This window comes from Aquarana catesbeiana, linkage group LG08 (assembly GCF_042186555.1).
Source record: "Aquarana catesbeiana isolate 2022-GZ linkage group LG08, ASM4218655v1, whole genome shotgun sequence".
Classification (NCBI taxonomy): Eukaryota; Metazoa; Chordata; class Amphibia; order Anura; family Ranidae; genus Aquarana; species Aquarana catesbeiana.
Window position 1 is genome coordinate 171,729,144 of NC_133331.1, and position 17,085 is coordinate 171,746,228.

A 17,085-nucleotide genomic window follows, 5' to 3' on the forward strand; every position below is an offset into this window, starting at 1 on the left:
TCTCTTGAGGTGTTGGCCATCAGTATATGGTGGTGTTGTGGTCTGTCTAGCATTGGGAGCTGCGAGGCACACCTGGGGTCCGCCCCTCCCCGTTTGTGCTCGAGGGTTCGGGCGGACAACCCGCTGTGCATCGACGTCACGCACCCAAGCCGGACGCATGACATCAACAAGGTCGACCTTGTGGTACCGGCGTCTATGTACTTCCATCCGCGACCATATGGAGGGGTTTTGGCGCCAAACGTGGGGCGGCTTGCGCTCAGGCGTTGGCATCTTCCCTTTCTTCATTGGCCTGTGTGACGTTGGCGGGACACCATTGGTCAGAGCTGAGTATTTAACTCATGCGAACATGTTTGTGTCTGTCTGTCACGAGCAACTGCTCATGAGTTATACCTTATAGAGTACACGTAATCTCTTATTTAGTCCTTTTCAATTTGTGTTTCACATGGTGTTTAGTTTTTAGACCACTCAGGCCATATTCTTTTAACTTTTCAACGTATTCATCATTTGCACCTTGCACACCTTACTTTACACCAGTTAAAACATGTGGTTTATTTATCACATTTACAAACACCATCACCTCCATACCCCCCACCCTTATCTTATTGATCATACAGAGTTCCTCTACCAGACATCCAAAACAACTTTTATACTAATCAGCATACTTGACATTTATTCTTATATTCATTTTGAAAAAAAAAATATTTTTTACTTTCTACTATAAAATTCTGTTCTGTGTGATGCACCTATGATCAGTTGGTACTGGAGGACATTGAGTGCCCGACACCCGCAGATTGGCTACTGCTGTGAATTATTAAAGCAGAAGCGGCCCACTAACGTTGTGCACATGCCCCCTGCAAGCAAAAGTCTGAAATCGCATTATATATATATATTATATATATATATATATATATATACACATATATATATATATATATATATATATATATATATATATATATATATATATATATATATATATATATATATATATATATATATACATATATACACATACATATACATACACACATATACATACACACACAGGTGATCCGGCGCACAGCTGCCGCCCTGTAGCAGTAAAACTACTTTAGGTGATCCCTGAAAACTTTCCTCTTCAGAGAAGCCTATCCTGCCTCCATCTAACAACTGCACTATTTTCTCCATTAGCTCATCCCCCACAGCTATTACCCTTTTGTATAACTTGACCCTCCCTCCTAGATTGTAAGCTCTAACGAACAGGGCCCTCTGATTCCTCCTGTATTGATTTGTATTGTACTTGTACTGTACTCCCTAATCTTGTAAAGCGCTGCGTAAACTGTCGGCGCTATATAAATCCTGTATAATAATAATAATAATAATAATAATAATAATATGGGGAAGACAGCAAGCAGTTAATGCAGAAAATGCATTAAGGTAAAAAAACTTTTTGAGTTTGGAACTATTAAAACAAATGCCTATGAAAGGCCCATGGGTTGTATTAATGCCCGAGGTACTGGGGATTACTGATATAGGGGGGTGTTTGTGGGGGGCGGGGAAAGGGGACGAAAGATTTGCCAATACCAGTAAAAAAAAAAAAAAAAACGTATGCCTATACCTCCCAAACATGTTAGTTGGCTTGGAGTCACTGACCCAAAACAAGGATTCAGCCACCAAAGTCAAACCACCAGTATATATACTTATGACAATCAAAATATTAATGAATGAGAAGCATGCAACATAAAAGCCAGGAAACAATCCTTATTACAAGGAGGTAAGCAATTGCAGCCCACATATTTTTCTCATGCCATGTTTACTCTACTCTGCTATCATATTCACATTCAAACAAATTCCCATCAGAAAGATAAATGCTCAATGTTCTGCCAACAAACCGTGCCTTGCAAAAGTATTCAACCCCCTTGGCTTTTTAACCTATTTTGTTACATTACAGCCTTTAGTTCAATGTTTTTTTTTTAATCTGAATTATATGTGATGGATCAGAACACAATAGTCTAAGTTGGTGAAGTAAAATTAGAAAAATATATACATAAAACTATCTTTCAGAAATAAAAAAAGATAAATTGGCATGTGCGTATGTATTCACCCCCTTTGGTATGAAGTCCATAAAAAGCTCTGGTGCAACCAATTACCTTCAGATGTCACATAATTAGTGAAATGATGTCCACCTGTGTCCAATCTAAGTGTCACATGATCTGTCATTTCATATACACACTTTTTTGAAAGGCCCCAGAGGCTGCAACACCTAAGCAAGAGGCACCACTAACCAAACACTGCCATGAAGACCAAGGAACTCTCCAAACAAGTAAAGGACAATGTAGTTGAGAAGTACAAGTTAGGGTTAGGTTATAAAAAATATCCAAATCTTTGATGATCACTAGGAGCACCATCAAATCTATCATAACCAAATAGAAAGAACATGGCACAACAGCAAACCTGCCAAGAGATGGCTGCACACCGAAACTCACGGACCGGGCAAGGAGGGCATTAATCAGAGAAGCAGCACAGAGACCTGAGGTAACCCTGGAGGAGCTGCAGAGTTCCACAGCAGAGACTGGAGTATCTGTACATAGGAGGACAATAAGCCGTACGCTCCATAGAATTGGGCTTTATGGCAGAGTGGCCAAAAGAAAGCCATTACTTTCAGCAAAAAAAAAATGGCACATTTTGAGTTTGCGAAAAAGCATGTGGGAGACTCCCGAAAATGTATGGAGGAAGTTGCTCTGGTCTGATGAGACTAAAATGTAACTTTTTTGCCATCAAAGAAAACGCTATGTCTGGCGCAAACCCAACACATCACATCACCCAAAGAACGCCATCCCCACAGTGAAACAGGGTGGTGGCAGCATCACGCTGTGGGGATGTTTTTCAGCAGTCGGAACTGGGAAACTGGTCAGAGTTGAGGGAAAGATGGATGGTGGTAAATACAGGGATATTCTTGAGCAAAACCTGCACCACTCTGTGTGTGATTTGAGGCTAGGACGGAGGTTCACCTTCCAGCAGGACAATGACCCCAAACACATTGATAAAGCAACACTTGAGTGGTTTAAGGGGAAACATGTAAATGTGTTGGAATGGCCTAGTCAAAGCCCAGACCTCAATCCAATAGTAAATCTGTGGTCAGACTAAAATATTGCTGTTCACAAGCGCAAACCATCCAACTTGAAGGAGCTGGAGCAGTTTTGCAAGAAGGAATGGGCAAAAATCCCAGTGGCAAGTTCATAGAGACTTATCGAAAGCGACTTGGAGCTGTGATAGCCGCAAAAGGTGGCTCTACAAAGTATTGACTTTAGGGGGGGTGAATAGTTATGCACATTGACCTTTTATGTTATTTTGTCCTATTTGCTGCACAATAAAAAAAAAAAAAAAAATCATCTTCAAAGTTGTGGGCATGTTCTGTAAATTAAATTATGCAAATCCTCAAACAATCTATGTTAATTCCAGATTGTGAGGCAACAAAACACGAAAAATGCCAAGGGGGGTAAATACTTTTGCAAGGCACTGTAGTTCTGTAAGTAAACATTTCTTTAAAGAGGAGTTCCGACTAAAAAAAAAAAATAAAAAAGTCAGCAGCTACAAATACTGTAGCTGCTGACTTTTAAAATAAGGACACTTTCGTGTTCAGGGCACCCGCAATGTCCTCACCTGAAGCCGATGTGTCCCCTTGGCTCCGGGTGGAGGCTCAGGCATTGCTAGTAAGAGAATCAGAAAGTGAAGCCTTGCGGCTTCACAGCCTGGTTCTCTACTGCGCTTGCGCGAGTCGCGATGCGCGTCCTGACTGGTCCCTGCTGTCTTCTGGGAGACATGCGTGTCCCCCAGAAGACAGCGGGGGGGTGGGACAGGAGGGGCCGGACATGGCGTAGATCGCCGTGGATACTGCTGCGATCTTTCGCTGGAAGTGGAAGCAAATACCTGTATTAATCAGGTATCTGCTCCCCCTCCCCCCTGAAAGGTGCCAAATGTGACACCGGAGGGGGGGAGGAATCCGGATAGCGGAAGTTCCATTTTTGGGTGGAACTCCGCTTTAATGAGAAGGTTAGAGCAACACTGACGTTACCAGCACCACTAAAAATTAATATTAGCTTCTGAGAAGAATGAACTAGATGTCAAGAGGAACTCCCGGTTAGCGATTAGGTTATTTAACCTTGCAGCAGACTCCCTTCCCCACATTGCAGGGGTTAAATACTTGTTTAACCACTTAAGGACCAAGCCTAATTTTGACATTTGTTGTTTAAAATCAGTATATATTTATATTTTTAGCAGAAACCCGCCGCTGCTGATCTCTCGAGTAAGCGGTGGAAGCGACCGGGAAGCGGTGAGAAGGGAGAGGACCTCTCCCGTCGCCCATAAAAGTGATCTTGTGGCAAATCCGCCGCTAGGACCACTTTTATGTGAAAGATCGCCCACTGTGCAAAACTATACTGTGCCATAACCACGGTATAGAATGTTAAAGTAGCGACGTATATCCACGGTGGGCGGTCCGTAAGTGGCGATTGTAAACGGTCACCGTATAAAACAATCCATTCAGTTTAAAATAGAAATAAAAGGCTAAACATTTGTGTATAGACATATGCATTAAGATAAAAAACCTTCTGTGTGTAGCATCCCCCCTCAGCCCCCCTAACACTTACCTGAGCCCCATCTAGATCCAGCAATGTTACAGCAGTGTCTCGGCTGCCCAAGACTTCTCTTCTCATTGGCTAAGACAGCAGCGCGGTGCCATTGGCTCCCGCTGCTGTCAAAGTCAGTCAGCTAATGAGAAGAGAAAGGGGGTGAGCTGTGGCTCTGTGTCTGAATGGACACAGGGAGCTGTGACTTGGCTGGGGCGCCCCATAGCAAGCTGCTTGCTGTGGGGGCACTCAACAGGAGGGAGGGACCAGGAGCACCAAAGAAGGACCCGAGAAGAGGAGGATCCGGGCTACTCTGTGCAAAACCACTGCAACAGAGCAGGTAAGTATAACATGTTTGTTATTTTTAACCACTCCAGCCCCGGAAGGATTTACCCCCTTCTTGACCAAGCCCTTTTTTGCGATACGGCACTGCGTCGCTTTAACGGACAATTGCGCGGTCGTGCGACGTTGTACCCAAACAAAATTGAGGTCCTTTTTTCCCATAAACAGAGCTTTCTTTTGGTGGTATTTGATCACCTCTGTGGTTTTTATTTTTTGCGCTCTAAACAAAAAAGAGCAACAATTTTGAAAAGAAAGCAGTATTTTTTACTTTTTGCTATAATACATATCCCCAAAAAATATATAAAAAACCCCAAAATTTCTTCCTCAGTTTAGGCCAATATGTATTCTTCTACATATATTTAGTTTAAAAAAAAAAAAATCGCAATAAGCGTATATTGATTGGTTTGGGCAAAAGTTATCGCGTCTACAAAGTAGGGGATATACTTATGGCATTTTTATTATAATTTTTTTATTAATTAGTAATGGCGGCAATCTGCGATTTTTATCGTGACTGTGACATTGCGGCGGACAGATCGGACACTTTTGACACTATTTTGGGACCATTGGCATTTATACAACTGCTATAAAAATGCACTGATTACTGTGTAAATGTCACTGGCAGGGAAGGGGTTAAACACTAGGGGGGCGATCAAGAGGTTAAGTGTGTTCCCTCAGCGTGTTCTAACTGTAGGGGAGATGGGTTTACTAGAACATGACAGATCACTGGGAGCAGTAGATCCCTGTTATGTTGCTAGGCAGAACAGGGAAATGCCTTGTTTGCCTCCGTGCCACGGGACCTGCAGGCACGTGCGCACCGCCGGCATGCCCGCTAGCTGCTGATGACGCGGTGATGTACGGGTACGTCCTTTTGCTGCTGATGCAGTGACGTACGGGTATGTCGTTTTGCGCACCCGTGCCACTTTCCTGACGTATATCGGCGTGAGCCGGTCGGCAAGTGGTTAAAAAAAAAAACCAAGACTTTATAATTACTTTAACCCTTGCAGTGCAGGGGGAGGGGCCACTACAAGGATATATTTTCCAATGACCTATAATGATTTGCATGGATCCACATATAATTCAAAGATTAGGAATAAATCTATTTTTTTTTTGGTTTGCAATGAATATGACATGTAGACACTTTGGGGAGATTTACTAAAACTGGAACACGCAAAATCTAGTGCAACTGTGAATAGTAACCAATGCGCTTTCAGGTTTTGTCAGCCCTCTTTCACACCGGAGCGATTTGTCCTACAATCTGACAGGTCAATTCACATGACAAGTTCCCTCTGGGTGATTGATGTACATTGCAGGGATCCTAACCTTTGTTGCACATTCCTACCTTTTGTTATTCTGAAGAAATGTGTGTTCCTCTGTGCCTCTGTCCTGAGTGAGTCTAATGGGAGTGGTTCTAAGAAGGTTCTAAGTTTATAGTGGTATTAAACCACAAAAAAAAAAAAATGTAATCTATTGCAGCTTGCCAATTCTTAGATGTGATGGCTGCATTTGTTTTCTTTTTTTTTTTCCTTTTTTCACCTGTTGATCCAACCAGTAAGTCTTATTGTTCAGCTTCCTTTACCAGACCAAGCTGTCCAGCAAAGTAAACCATTTAACACTGACAGGGGTGCTTACAATCAGAAACCAAAAGAAAGACACACCGCTCCAGGCAATGATCAGGTGCAAGATGGATATCAGGTGCAGACCCCGGCTCACCACCGTTCAACGCGAATAAGATAAAGAAATGGTCGCACTCTGAGACTCCAGAATATGCTTGATGTTACCTTTATTGTCACTAATTTGTCAGACAAAAACAGGAAAAGCAGTTGACTCATTTCACAAGCGATAGCTTGCTTGTCCACAATAATAGCACTCACCAGGCAGGCTATTTAAGGAATTCGCCCCAATCAGGCCACACACAAAACCACCTGAGACTTCAGGTGGTGCTACATGCAAAAAACATTTCAACTGACATGCTTAAAAACATATACACAATATATATATATATATATATATATATATATATATATATATATATATATATATATATATATATATACATACATACATACATATATACACACACACACAAACACCAACAGACCTCAATAATAATAATAAAACCAAAATGTTTATAATTCATAATTTTGACCATGAACAGGACAAAAAACAAAACACAAAAAACTGAGAAAAATAGCTAATGCATTTCTGTCTGGCCTCTTATTACCCAAAAACAATGTGTAAATACACCGGTTAAATTTATGTACAAATATACAGTGGGGACGGAAAGTATTCAGACCCCTTTAAATTTTTCACTCTTTGTTATATTGCAGCCATTTGCTAAAATCATTTAAGTTCATTTTTTTTCCTCATTAATGTACACACAGCACCCCATATTGACAGAAAAACACAGAATTGTTGACATTTTTGCAGATTTATTAAAAAAGAAAAAAACTGAAATATCACATGGTCCTAAGTATTCAGACCCTTTGCTCAGTATTTAGTAGAAGCACCCTTTTGATCTAATACAGCCATGAGTCTTTTTGGGAAAGATGCAACAAGTTTTTCACACCTGGATTTGGGCATCCTCTGCCATTCCTCCTTGCAGATCCTCTCCAGTTCTGTCAGATTGGATGGTAAACGTTGGTGGACAGCCATTTTTAGGTCTCTCCAGAGATGCTCAATTGGGTTTAAGTCAGGGCTCTGGCTGGGCCACTCAAGAACAGTCATGGAGTTGTGAAGCCACAACAATGGAATGGCAGAGGATCCCCAAATCCAGGTGTGAAAAACTTGTTGCATCTTTCCCAAAAAGACTCATGGCTGTATTAGATCAAAAGGGTGCTTCTACTAAATACTGAGCAAAGGGTCTGAATACTTAGGACCATGTGATATTTCAGTTTTTCTTTTTTAATAAATCTGCAAAAATGTCAACAATTCTGTGTTTTTCTGTCAATATGGGGTGCTGTGTGTACATTAATGAGGAAAAAAATGAACTTAACTGGTTTTAGCAAATGGCTGCAATATAACAAAGAGTGAAAAATTTAAGGGGGTCTGAACACTTTCCGTCCCCACTGTATAGCTAAATAAATAAATGAATGGAACACAGATTAATTCCCAATTGATAATTAATTATGAAAGCCTGTGATGTCCCATTCATAGTTCATTCCAAAAGGTTTTCTGGTTTTAAAATGGAATATCCAAAAAAGGGGTGCTTACAATTATCAGCTTTTATCTAAAACATTTATCCCAAAATGAAAAACAAGTGTTGCTGTAACTGCTTGGTAGGAAAAAAAGAATAAAAGAAAACTGACTAAGCCACCAAAATTGAATGATTGGTAAGCTGCAATACATGACATCTTTGTTTTTAGATTTATTAACTCTTTAAGGGGGAATTCAGATATTACATTATCTTTTAGCTGTGCAGTTTAATGACATGCTGGACAGAAACAGCTGGTGTTTTTGTTCCTAGAATATTGTGAAAGCACTTCCTTAAACTGGTCACACCGCCTGCCCTCCCCAAATAATCACTCAGCACAAAGCAGCAATTTAACCAGGATAAAGCGCAGACATGACAATTTATGGAGTCATGTGAGAGTTTAAGGTCACATGACGACTTTGTCAGCGGGTTTAATTATTAACCTGATATGATCATACTGAATTTGTTTACAATGAAATTACCGTAGTTAACTCAGTTATATCATCATGTGCTGCATTCTGAGTCTAGGAGGTAAAGTCAGCAATACTTGTAGTGCGATTGCTGCGTCACAGAAAATAGAAGTCACATGGCAGAAGACATGCTTCACCATTAGTGTGTCCTCGGCATGGGTTCTCCACGTGACTATATGGACTATGCAAAGCCAAGAAAGATGTTTGAAACTTAGCAAATGCTCTGGAAAAATATAAAATAAGAGCTGGTTCACAGCGGGAGTGCCTGAGCGATTCACATGAAGTTCTTTGTGATGCGATTTCAGCCCATTTATTTTGAACAGGCTGATATCACACCAAAAGTTGCACACGCTATACTTTTGGAAACACAAAGCTACTGGATTGCATGGAACTTCTGTACCATGCAATCCTTTGTGGGAAAACGCACTGCATTTGCAACCTGCATTTGGAGTGTCATTAACTTAATATTGATATGCGCTGCAGGCTGCAACTGCAGTGCATTTTATATGTGGAGCAGAAAGCACCATTTAAAAATGAATAATAACCTGCAATCATATTTGAACCGTATATGCACTCTAGCTATGCCTGCATGGCATTTCCCACGATAAGTTCCCTGATGGGCCCTGCCTGCATAAGGTGCACTGAAATATCGGCTCCATGAGAAGCCTGTGTGACCGGGTGCAAAGAGCACAAATCGGGGACCCCATAACAAAAAGTGACTGAACAAGAACCTTCATGGCAGGATCACCAGGTATGCAGCTTTAAAAATGGTGAAATATAAGTAGCATGATTAGCTTATACTGTAATTTAGTGATTGTGTTTATTATAAAATAGTGAGGTACAGGTTAACGCAAGGTTGCTTGGGGTAACCGTTATTCTTGCAACAAAAATGCTAAAGTATTTTAACCCCTTCAGGCTGCCTCCCGGTGGCCCTTCAATCGGGCTTTAAAGGAGTTGTAAACCCTCAAGGTTTGAAAAACCTTCTGTGCTGCAGCTGCCCCCCTTTTTCTTACCTGAACCCGATCGCTCCAGAGACAAGCACGAGCCCAGCAGCTCCAGGCGCTGTCTCGGGTCCTCGTTCAATAGATTGATAGCAGCAGGAGCCATTGGCTCTAGCTGCTGTCAATCAAATCCAGTGACACAGGAGCCGGGGGCGGGACAGAGTCCTGCCGTCTGTGTCAATGGACGCAGCAGCAGGACTCTGGAGCGCGCCTGCACGAGTGCCCCAATGAAAAGCAGCTCTCCGTTTGGGCACCCGATGAAGAGGAGGGTCCTGGAGTGCCGTCTGGGGACCCCAGAAAAGGAGAATCGGGGCCACTCTGTGCTAACCCCTTGCACAGAGCAGGTAAGTATAACATGTTTGTTATTTACCCACTTCCCGCCCAGTCTGTAGCAGAATGAGGGGCGAGAAGTGGTTCACTTATCCTGGCTGGGCTTCATATGATGACAGTCTGACACACCACAACTCTCCGATTAAGGCTCTTTACCACGTGATCAGCTGTGTCCAATCACTGCTGATCACGGTGTAAACAGGACAAGCCATATATCGGCTTGTCAAACGCGAGTAGAGAGCCGATCGGCGGCTCTCCTGACGACCCCTCCCGAGGATGACCACCACGGATGCCACCATGACCACCAGGGATGCCTACCCATAATGGCCACCAACAGTGAAGCATGGTGGTGGCAGCATCATGCTGTGGGGGTGTTTTTCAGCTGCAGGGACAGGACGACTGGTTGCAATCGAGGGAAAGATGAATGTGGCCAAGTACAGGGATATCCTGGACGAAAACCTTCTCCAGAGTGCTCAGGACCTCAGACTGGGCCAAAGGTTTACATTCCAACAAGACAATGACCTTAAGCACACAGCTAAAATAACAAAGGAGTGGCTTCACAACAACTCCGTGACTGTTCTTGAATGGCCTAGCCAGAGCCCTGACTTAAACCCAATTGTGCATCTCTGGAGAGACTATGTTGCAACTGTGCAAAAACGCATAATGCTTCTATATAAAATCGCTGAGTATATGCTAATCAGATAAGTTGCAGCTAGATCCAAAGTGTGTAAATGCACTTAAATGGTGTAAAGTAAATAATAATTAGCGCAGTTTAATGATATATATGGAATATTTAACAATAAGCGATAAATGGTGTACAAAATCGCTAATTGCGATTATTGCAAATTGCAATTATGTAAATAAATAATGATGCTGGCATGGTGTGGAACTGCGATGGGCACTGTGTGCATGGTGTGGCACTGCGATGGGCACTGTGTGCATGGTGTGGCACTGCAATGGGCACTGTGTGCATGGTGTGGCACTGCAATGGGCACTGTGTGCATGGTGTGGCACTGCAATGGGCACTGTGTGCATGGTGTGGCACTGCAATGGGCACTGTGTGCATGGTGTGGCACTGCAATGGGCACTGTGTGCATGGTGTGGCACTGCGTGCATGGTGTGGCACTGCGATGGGCACTGTGTGCATGGTGTGGCACTGCGATGGGCACTGTGTGCATGGTGTGGCACTGCGATGGGCACTGTGTGCATGGTGTGGCACTGCGATGGGCACTGTGTGCATGGTGTGGCACTGCAATGGGCACTGTGTGCATGGTGTGGCACTGCAATGGGCACTGTGTGCATGGTGTGGCACTGCAATGGGCACTGTGTGCATGGTGTGGCACTGCAATGGGCACTGTGTGCATGGTGTGGCACTGCAATGGGCACTGTGTGCATGGTGTGGCACTGTGATGGGCACTGTGTGTATGGTGTGGCACTGTGTGCATGGTGTGGCACTGTGTGCATGGTGTGGCACTGTGATGGGCACTGTGTGCATGGTGTGGCACTGTGTGTATGGTGTGGCACTGTGATGGGCACTGTGTGCATGGTGTGGCACTGCGATGGGCACTGTGTGCATGGTGTGGCACTGCAATGGGCACTGTGTGCATGGTGTGGCACTGTGATGGGCACTGTGTGCATGGTGTGGCACTGTGTGTATGGTGTGGCACTGTGATGGGCACTGTGTGCATGGTGTGGCACTGTGTGTATGGTGTGGCACTGTGATGGGCATTGTGTGTATGGTGTGGCACTGTGTGCATGGTGTGGCACTGCGATGGGCACTGTGTGCATGGTGTGGCACTGCGATGGGCACTGTGTGCATGGTGTGGCACTGCGATGGGCACTGTGTGCATGGTGTGGCACTGCGATGGGCACTGTGTGCGTGGTGTGGCACTGCGATGGGCACTGTGTGCGTGGTGTGGCACTGCGATGGGCACTGTGTGCATGGTGTGCACTGTATGCATGGCGTGGCACACGCCCAGCTGCTGTGAACGGCAGGTGAGCTGGGGAAGAAATATGAAAGAAATGGGGTACAAAGGAACATTTTTGAAAGTTTGGAAGGATACAGATCAATTTTTATTGCTTATTACATGTGAGTAATGAGTTTAAGGCTTTGTTTCCACTAGTTCAACTTGTTATGCGACTTTGGACACAAAGTCGCATGACAAGTCACAGCCCATTGATTTCAATGTCAAACATTCCCATCTATGCGACTTTGAAAAGGTGCCTGCACTACTTTGATGCAACTTTTGATGCGACTGATCCAGAGTGTAAAGTTGGATCAAAGCTGCACTCAAAGTCGCTCTCTAAATCACACAGCTATGGAGTCGCACCAGTGGAAACATAGCCCAAGGCTAGAGTGCAACTTTGATGCATCAAAATAGTACAGGTACATTTTCAAAGTCGCATAGATGGGAATGGGTACCATTAAATACAATGGGCAGTGACTTTTCAAGTGACTTTGGACACATAGTCACATGACAAGTCACATTTCCACTATTGCGACCCCAAAGATTTAGAGTGCGACTTTGATGCGACTTTACACTCTCTGGATCAAAGTCGCAGAGAATGAATTGGTAAATGTGTATCAAAATACCTAGTCTGTCTGATCCATTTGAAACAGAAAAAAAAATACAGTTGTCTCAATGAATCCTAATTGATTCCTCCCCTGCTTTCTTTTTTTATATACACAGATGAGCGAATAATACTTCCTTCTCCCATCCATTAAATCCACCCAATTGCTGTTCATATTTTGTCAGGAGCTTATGCTCCTATGCCTGGGGTCCTTGTAGTTGAAACAGTTGCCGTCTTTCTACTCCTTCCCTGTCTCCCACCCTGTTTTAACACCTGGATCCACCACAGCTCCATTTCCAATCTGTGGGAACACTCACCATCAGATCTCTGGTTGATTGTATCAATGATTTGTCCATTTTATAAGTAGAGTTTCTATTGCTGTTTTTCTGATGTGATAAAATGTGCGCTCTTTTTTGTATATACCCTCATATTTACTATGTTACTAATACACTATGGGGGTTATTTACTAAAGGTAAATCCACTCTGCACTACAAGTGCACTGAAAGTGCAGTCGCTGTAGATCTGAGGGGAAGATCTAAAATGAGGGGAAGCTCTGCTGATTTTATCATCCAAGCATGTGCAAGCAAAAATGCGTTTTTTTATTTTCCTTGCATGTCCCCCTCAGATCTACAGCGACTGCACCTCCAAGTGCACTTGCAGTGCAAAGTGGATTTGCCTTTAGTAAATAACCCCCTATATCTCTACATTATAGGACTTTCATGACCCAATATAACATATGCCTCTGAAGAAGGACTACAAGGTCTGAAACATGTCAGGTCTCATCGTCAGTAAGTACTAGCACTAGCCCAGTATCCTTTGAAAGGCAGCTAGTCTCCATACCAATGTGTAATTTGGGTACACCGGATTTTTACATATTTTACTATATTACTTTGTTCTATTGCTAGTGAAATTTTATTGTTTGTTTATATATAATAACGTCTACTATTTTACCATATTACCTGGTCTGCCTATTAAAATCCTGAGGGGTGGTACCGTGCCTTGAGCACCAGGTTCTGTACTCTCTGGATCAAAGTCGCATCAAAAGTCGCACAAAAGTCTGTGATTTTCAAAGTCGCATCAAAGTGGTGCAGGTACCTTTTTAAAGTCAATGATTTTCAAAGTCGCATAGATGGGAACAGGTGCCATTGAAATCAATGGGCTGTGTCTTATCATGCAACTTTATGTGTCCAAAGTGACAAGTCGCACTAGTGGAAACAGAGCCTTAGTGTGGTTGCCTGTACTATGATCATTGTAGACTGTGAGCTAAGATCACAGCACTTCCAGCTACACTGACAGTCTCTACTGTGCTAGTCTTCATTCAAAGCCCAGCACAGCTATACTGTATATGCTGCCCCCCGTCCTGTGTGGATGGGTCTTTTTGTATTTCTTCATTTTTTCATGAATTAGGATGTATAATGCATTCTTACTGATGAGAGAATACTGGGCGGGAACCTATGGGATTCTTCCATTCTGTATACGCCCACCGGCTACACAGCAACAGTACCCCTCCCTGGAAGTGATGTCACTAGCTTTTAGTAACCACACCCACTGGCTGCTTTTAGACTCAAAAGGAAGTAGAATTGAAGTCATGTGACAGCACAGTAGAATTGAAGTAATGTGACGGCACAGGATACTGCAAAATAAAGGTAGAAAAAAAAAAATGGGATTTTTTAATTTTTGAGAAATAAGGCTGAACTTAGTGATTGCAGGGGAGAATGTAAGTGTTAGGGTGGACTTCCACTTTAATTCAAATACAAATATTTTGGATGATGTTACTCTATGAAGTAAACCTGGACAATTCAAATTAGGCATATGGATACCTATCCACATGTATCTTTACCTGTCAAATGTCTCCCCTCTGTCTGTTATGAGACCCGAAAAACTGCAGATTCTGTGGGCGGGTCTGTTGTCTGGAGCTTGGTGGGTGGAGTCGTGATGTCAGTAGACTCCCCGCCCACCTCTACACTCCCCTTGTCAATATGCATTTTCTCCTGTGTATTTCTTACACTGAACTTCTGCTATGATCTCTAACATCCAGTGAAAAGACAGGAAAGTAACCACATGACTTCAGCATGCCAAATCATACTGAGATGTGGAACAGCCAATCCTGGCAGAGCAGCAGAAGAAAGGAGTGGGGGTGGGAATTAAAAAATAATGCATGTCTTAGGCTAGTGCACGAGATGTAAATCACCTGTCACTCACAGCAAGGGGGAGGATTTGACAAAGTGTTTCTCTGTTTGTCAAGTTTTATCTCACTGAACAATAAAAGAGGATTGCTCAGAGCTGGATTAACCATTTGTGGCAAGACTGGGCTCAAATGATAGGAAACCTTATACTCTACATTATGACATCAAAAAAAAAAAAAAAATTAAAAATTTGGGGTTTACATCCACTTTAAAGTACAATTAGAGAGGCTTGGGGAAGGGATCAAGCTCAAAATGTACAGGGAATGTCAGGATCTGCACATCATTTCAGACGACTCTCTCTAGGTCTACTGGTCACATTGACGTGATTTTCACTGCTGGAAACGTCTGCCTTTGCATTTTTAATGACTTGCTCAAGCTACATTTTTTAACTCTTGTGACAAGTTTACTCTACCATTAAGAAAAGTACGGTATGTATATGCAATAAACCAAGTCGTATATATATATATATATATATACACAGTACATTATCTGGAGTCACATATGTATTAAATGAACTAGTTTAATAGATTCAAATTCTACTCACACTCAAGTCTGAAGCTCTAGGTGTTTCTACCACTGGCATATCCGTGCAGTTCCTTAGTTTGTATATCCAATAGTGTTTTGCTGTGCATATAAAATTCCAAGGAAGTGAGGAACCCACCCCAAGCAGGAAAAATATAATATAAGTTCCATTAAAGTGGTCCACAGGCTTGACGCCATAATAATGGTTTACATTGTTCTCCTCAAGCAGAGAGACTTCTTCTTCTGAATGACCAGCATTCAAAGGCCTATACCGGGCATTTGTGCTGCCTAAAGGCTCCTCCAACACTGTAAATAGACATGAGAAATGTATTATACCAAATCAATGCATCACGTTACACTGAAATAATACATAAAAGAAGCAAAAGGTCTACACATTTTATTACTTTCAATGTGGTAAATAACCTTTTTGAGGCAAAATGAGGCATTGTAAATTTAATGCATCCACTAACAATCCATTTCCATATCATTAACCTTTGGCAGCTACTGCAACAGTATGATTAATATAAAAAGGTTATAATACATTGCAAAGTATTTCATCCATTTAGATGAATAAACAAGTCATAGGAAAGTAAGTATACACTGTATACACTGCACATTGCATTCTGATCATTTAAAGAGAACCTGTCACCAAGTAGGGTTACAATAAAGTGGCTGTGAACTTCAGATATGAAAAAAAAATAAAAATAAATTTATATATAATAATAAATATAACATTTTTTATACATACATACATACATACGGTTGTGCTCATAAGTTTACATACCCTGGGATGTTTGGCCTTGGTATAGACACAGAAGGTGGCACACACAGGTTAAAATGGCAATTAAAAGGTTAATTTCCCACATTTGTAGCTTTTTAAATCACATTTAGTGTCAGTGTATAAATAGTCAATGAGTTTGTTAGCTCTCACATGGATGCACTAAGCAGGCTAGACACTGAGCCATGAGGAGGTAGAAAAGAACAGTCAAAAGACCTGCGTAACAAGGCAATGAAACTTTACAAAGATGGAAAAGGATATAAAAAGATATCTAAAGCCTTGAATATGCCAATCAGTACTGTTTAATCACTTATTATGAAGAAATGGAAAACCAGGGTCTCTTGATACCAAGCCAAGGTCAGGTAGACCAAGAAAGATTGCAGCCACAACTGGAGGAAGAATTGCTCAGGATACAAAGAAAAACCCACAGGTAACTGCAGGAGAAATACAGGCTGCTCTCCAAAAAGACAGTGTGGTTGTTTTTAAGGAGCACAATTCAACGATGCTTGAATAAAAAAGAGCTGCATGGTTGAACTGCCAGAAGGAAGCCTTTACTGCGCCAATGTCACAAAAAAGCCAATGAGGCATCTCAGGGTGTTGTTGGGCTTATTGCAAAAAGGGTTTTTTGTGAAACTTGTACAGTAAAGACTTCTTTCTAGCAACTTGACCATGCAGCTCTTTTTTGTTCAAGTATCATCGTATTTATTGTGCTTCTTAAAAAAACAACCACACCAACCTTTTCCAGAGCAACCTGTATTTTTCCTGAGGTTACCTGTGGGTTTTTCTTTGTATCCTGAACAGTTCCTGCGGCACTTGTGGTTGAAATCTTTCTTGATCTACCTGACCTTGGCTTGGTATCAAGAGATCCCCAAATGTGTCACTTCTTATTAAGTGATTGAACAGTACTGACTGGCATATTCAAGGCTTTGGATATCTTTTTATATCCTTTTCCATCTTTGTAAGGTTTCATTACCTTGTTATGCAGGTCTTTTGACTGTTCCGTTCTACCTCCTCATGGCTCAGTGTCTAGCCTGCTTAGTGCATCCATGTGAGAGCTAACAAACTCAAGCCACAAATGTGGGATATTA

General features: G+C 42.2%; 1 protein-coding gene across 1 annotated transcript in view; it reads right to left on the reverse strand.

The window, feature by feature from the left end:
* SLC29A3 (solute carrier family 29 member 3) overlaps positions 1-17,085 on the reverse strand; it is a 115,399-nt gene that overhangs the window by 83,334 nt on the left and 14,980 nt on the right. Inside the window, exon 2 of the mRNA XM_073596704.1 lies at positions 15,242-15,525. Coding sequence (XP_073452805.1) covers positions 15,242-15,525 — 284 coding nt within the window. The remainder of the gene's footprint in view (positions 1-15,241; positions 15,526-17,085) is intronic.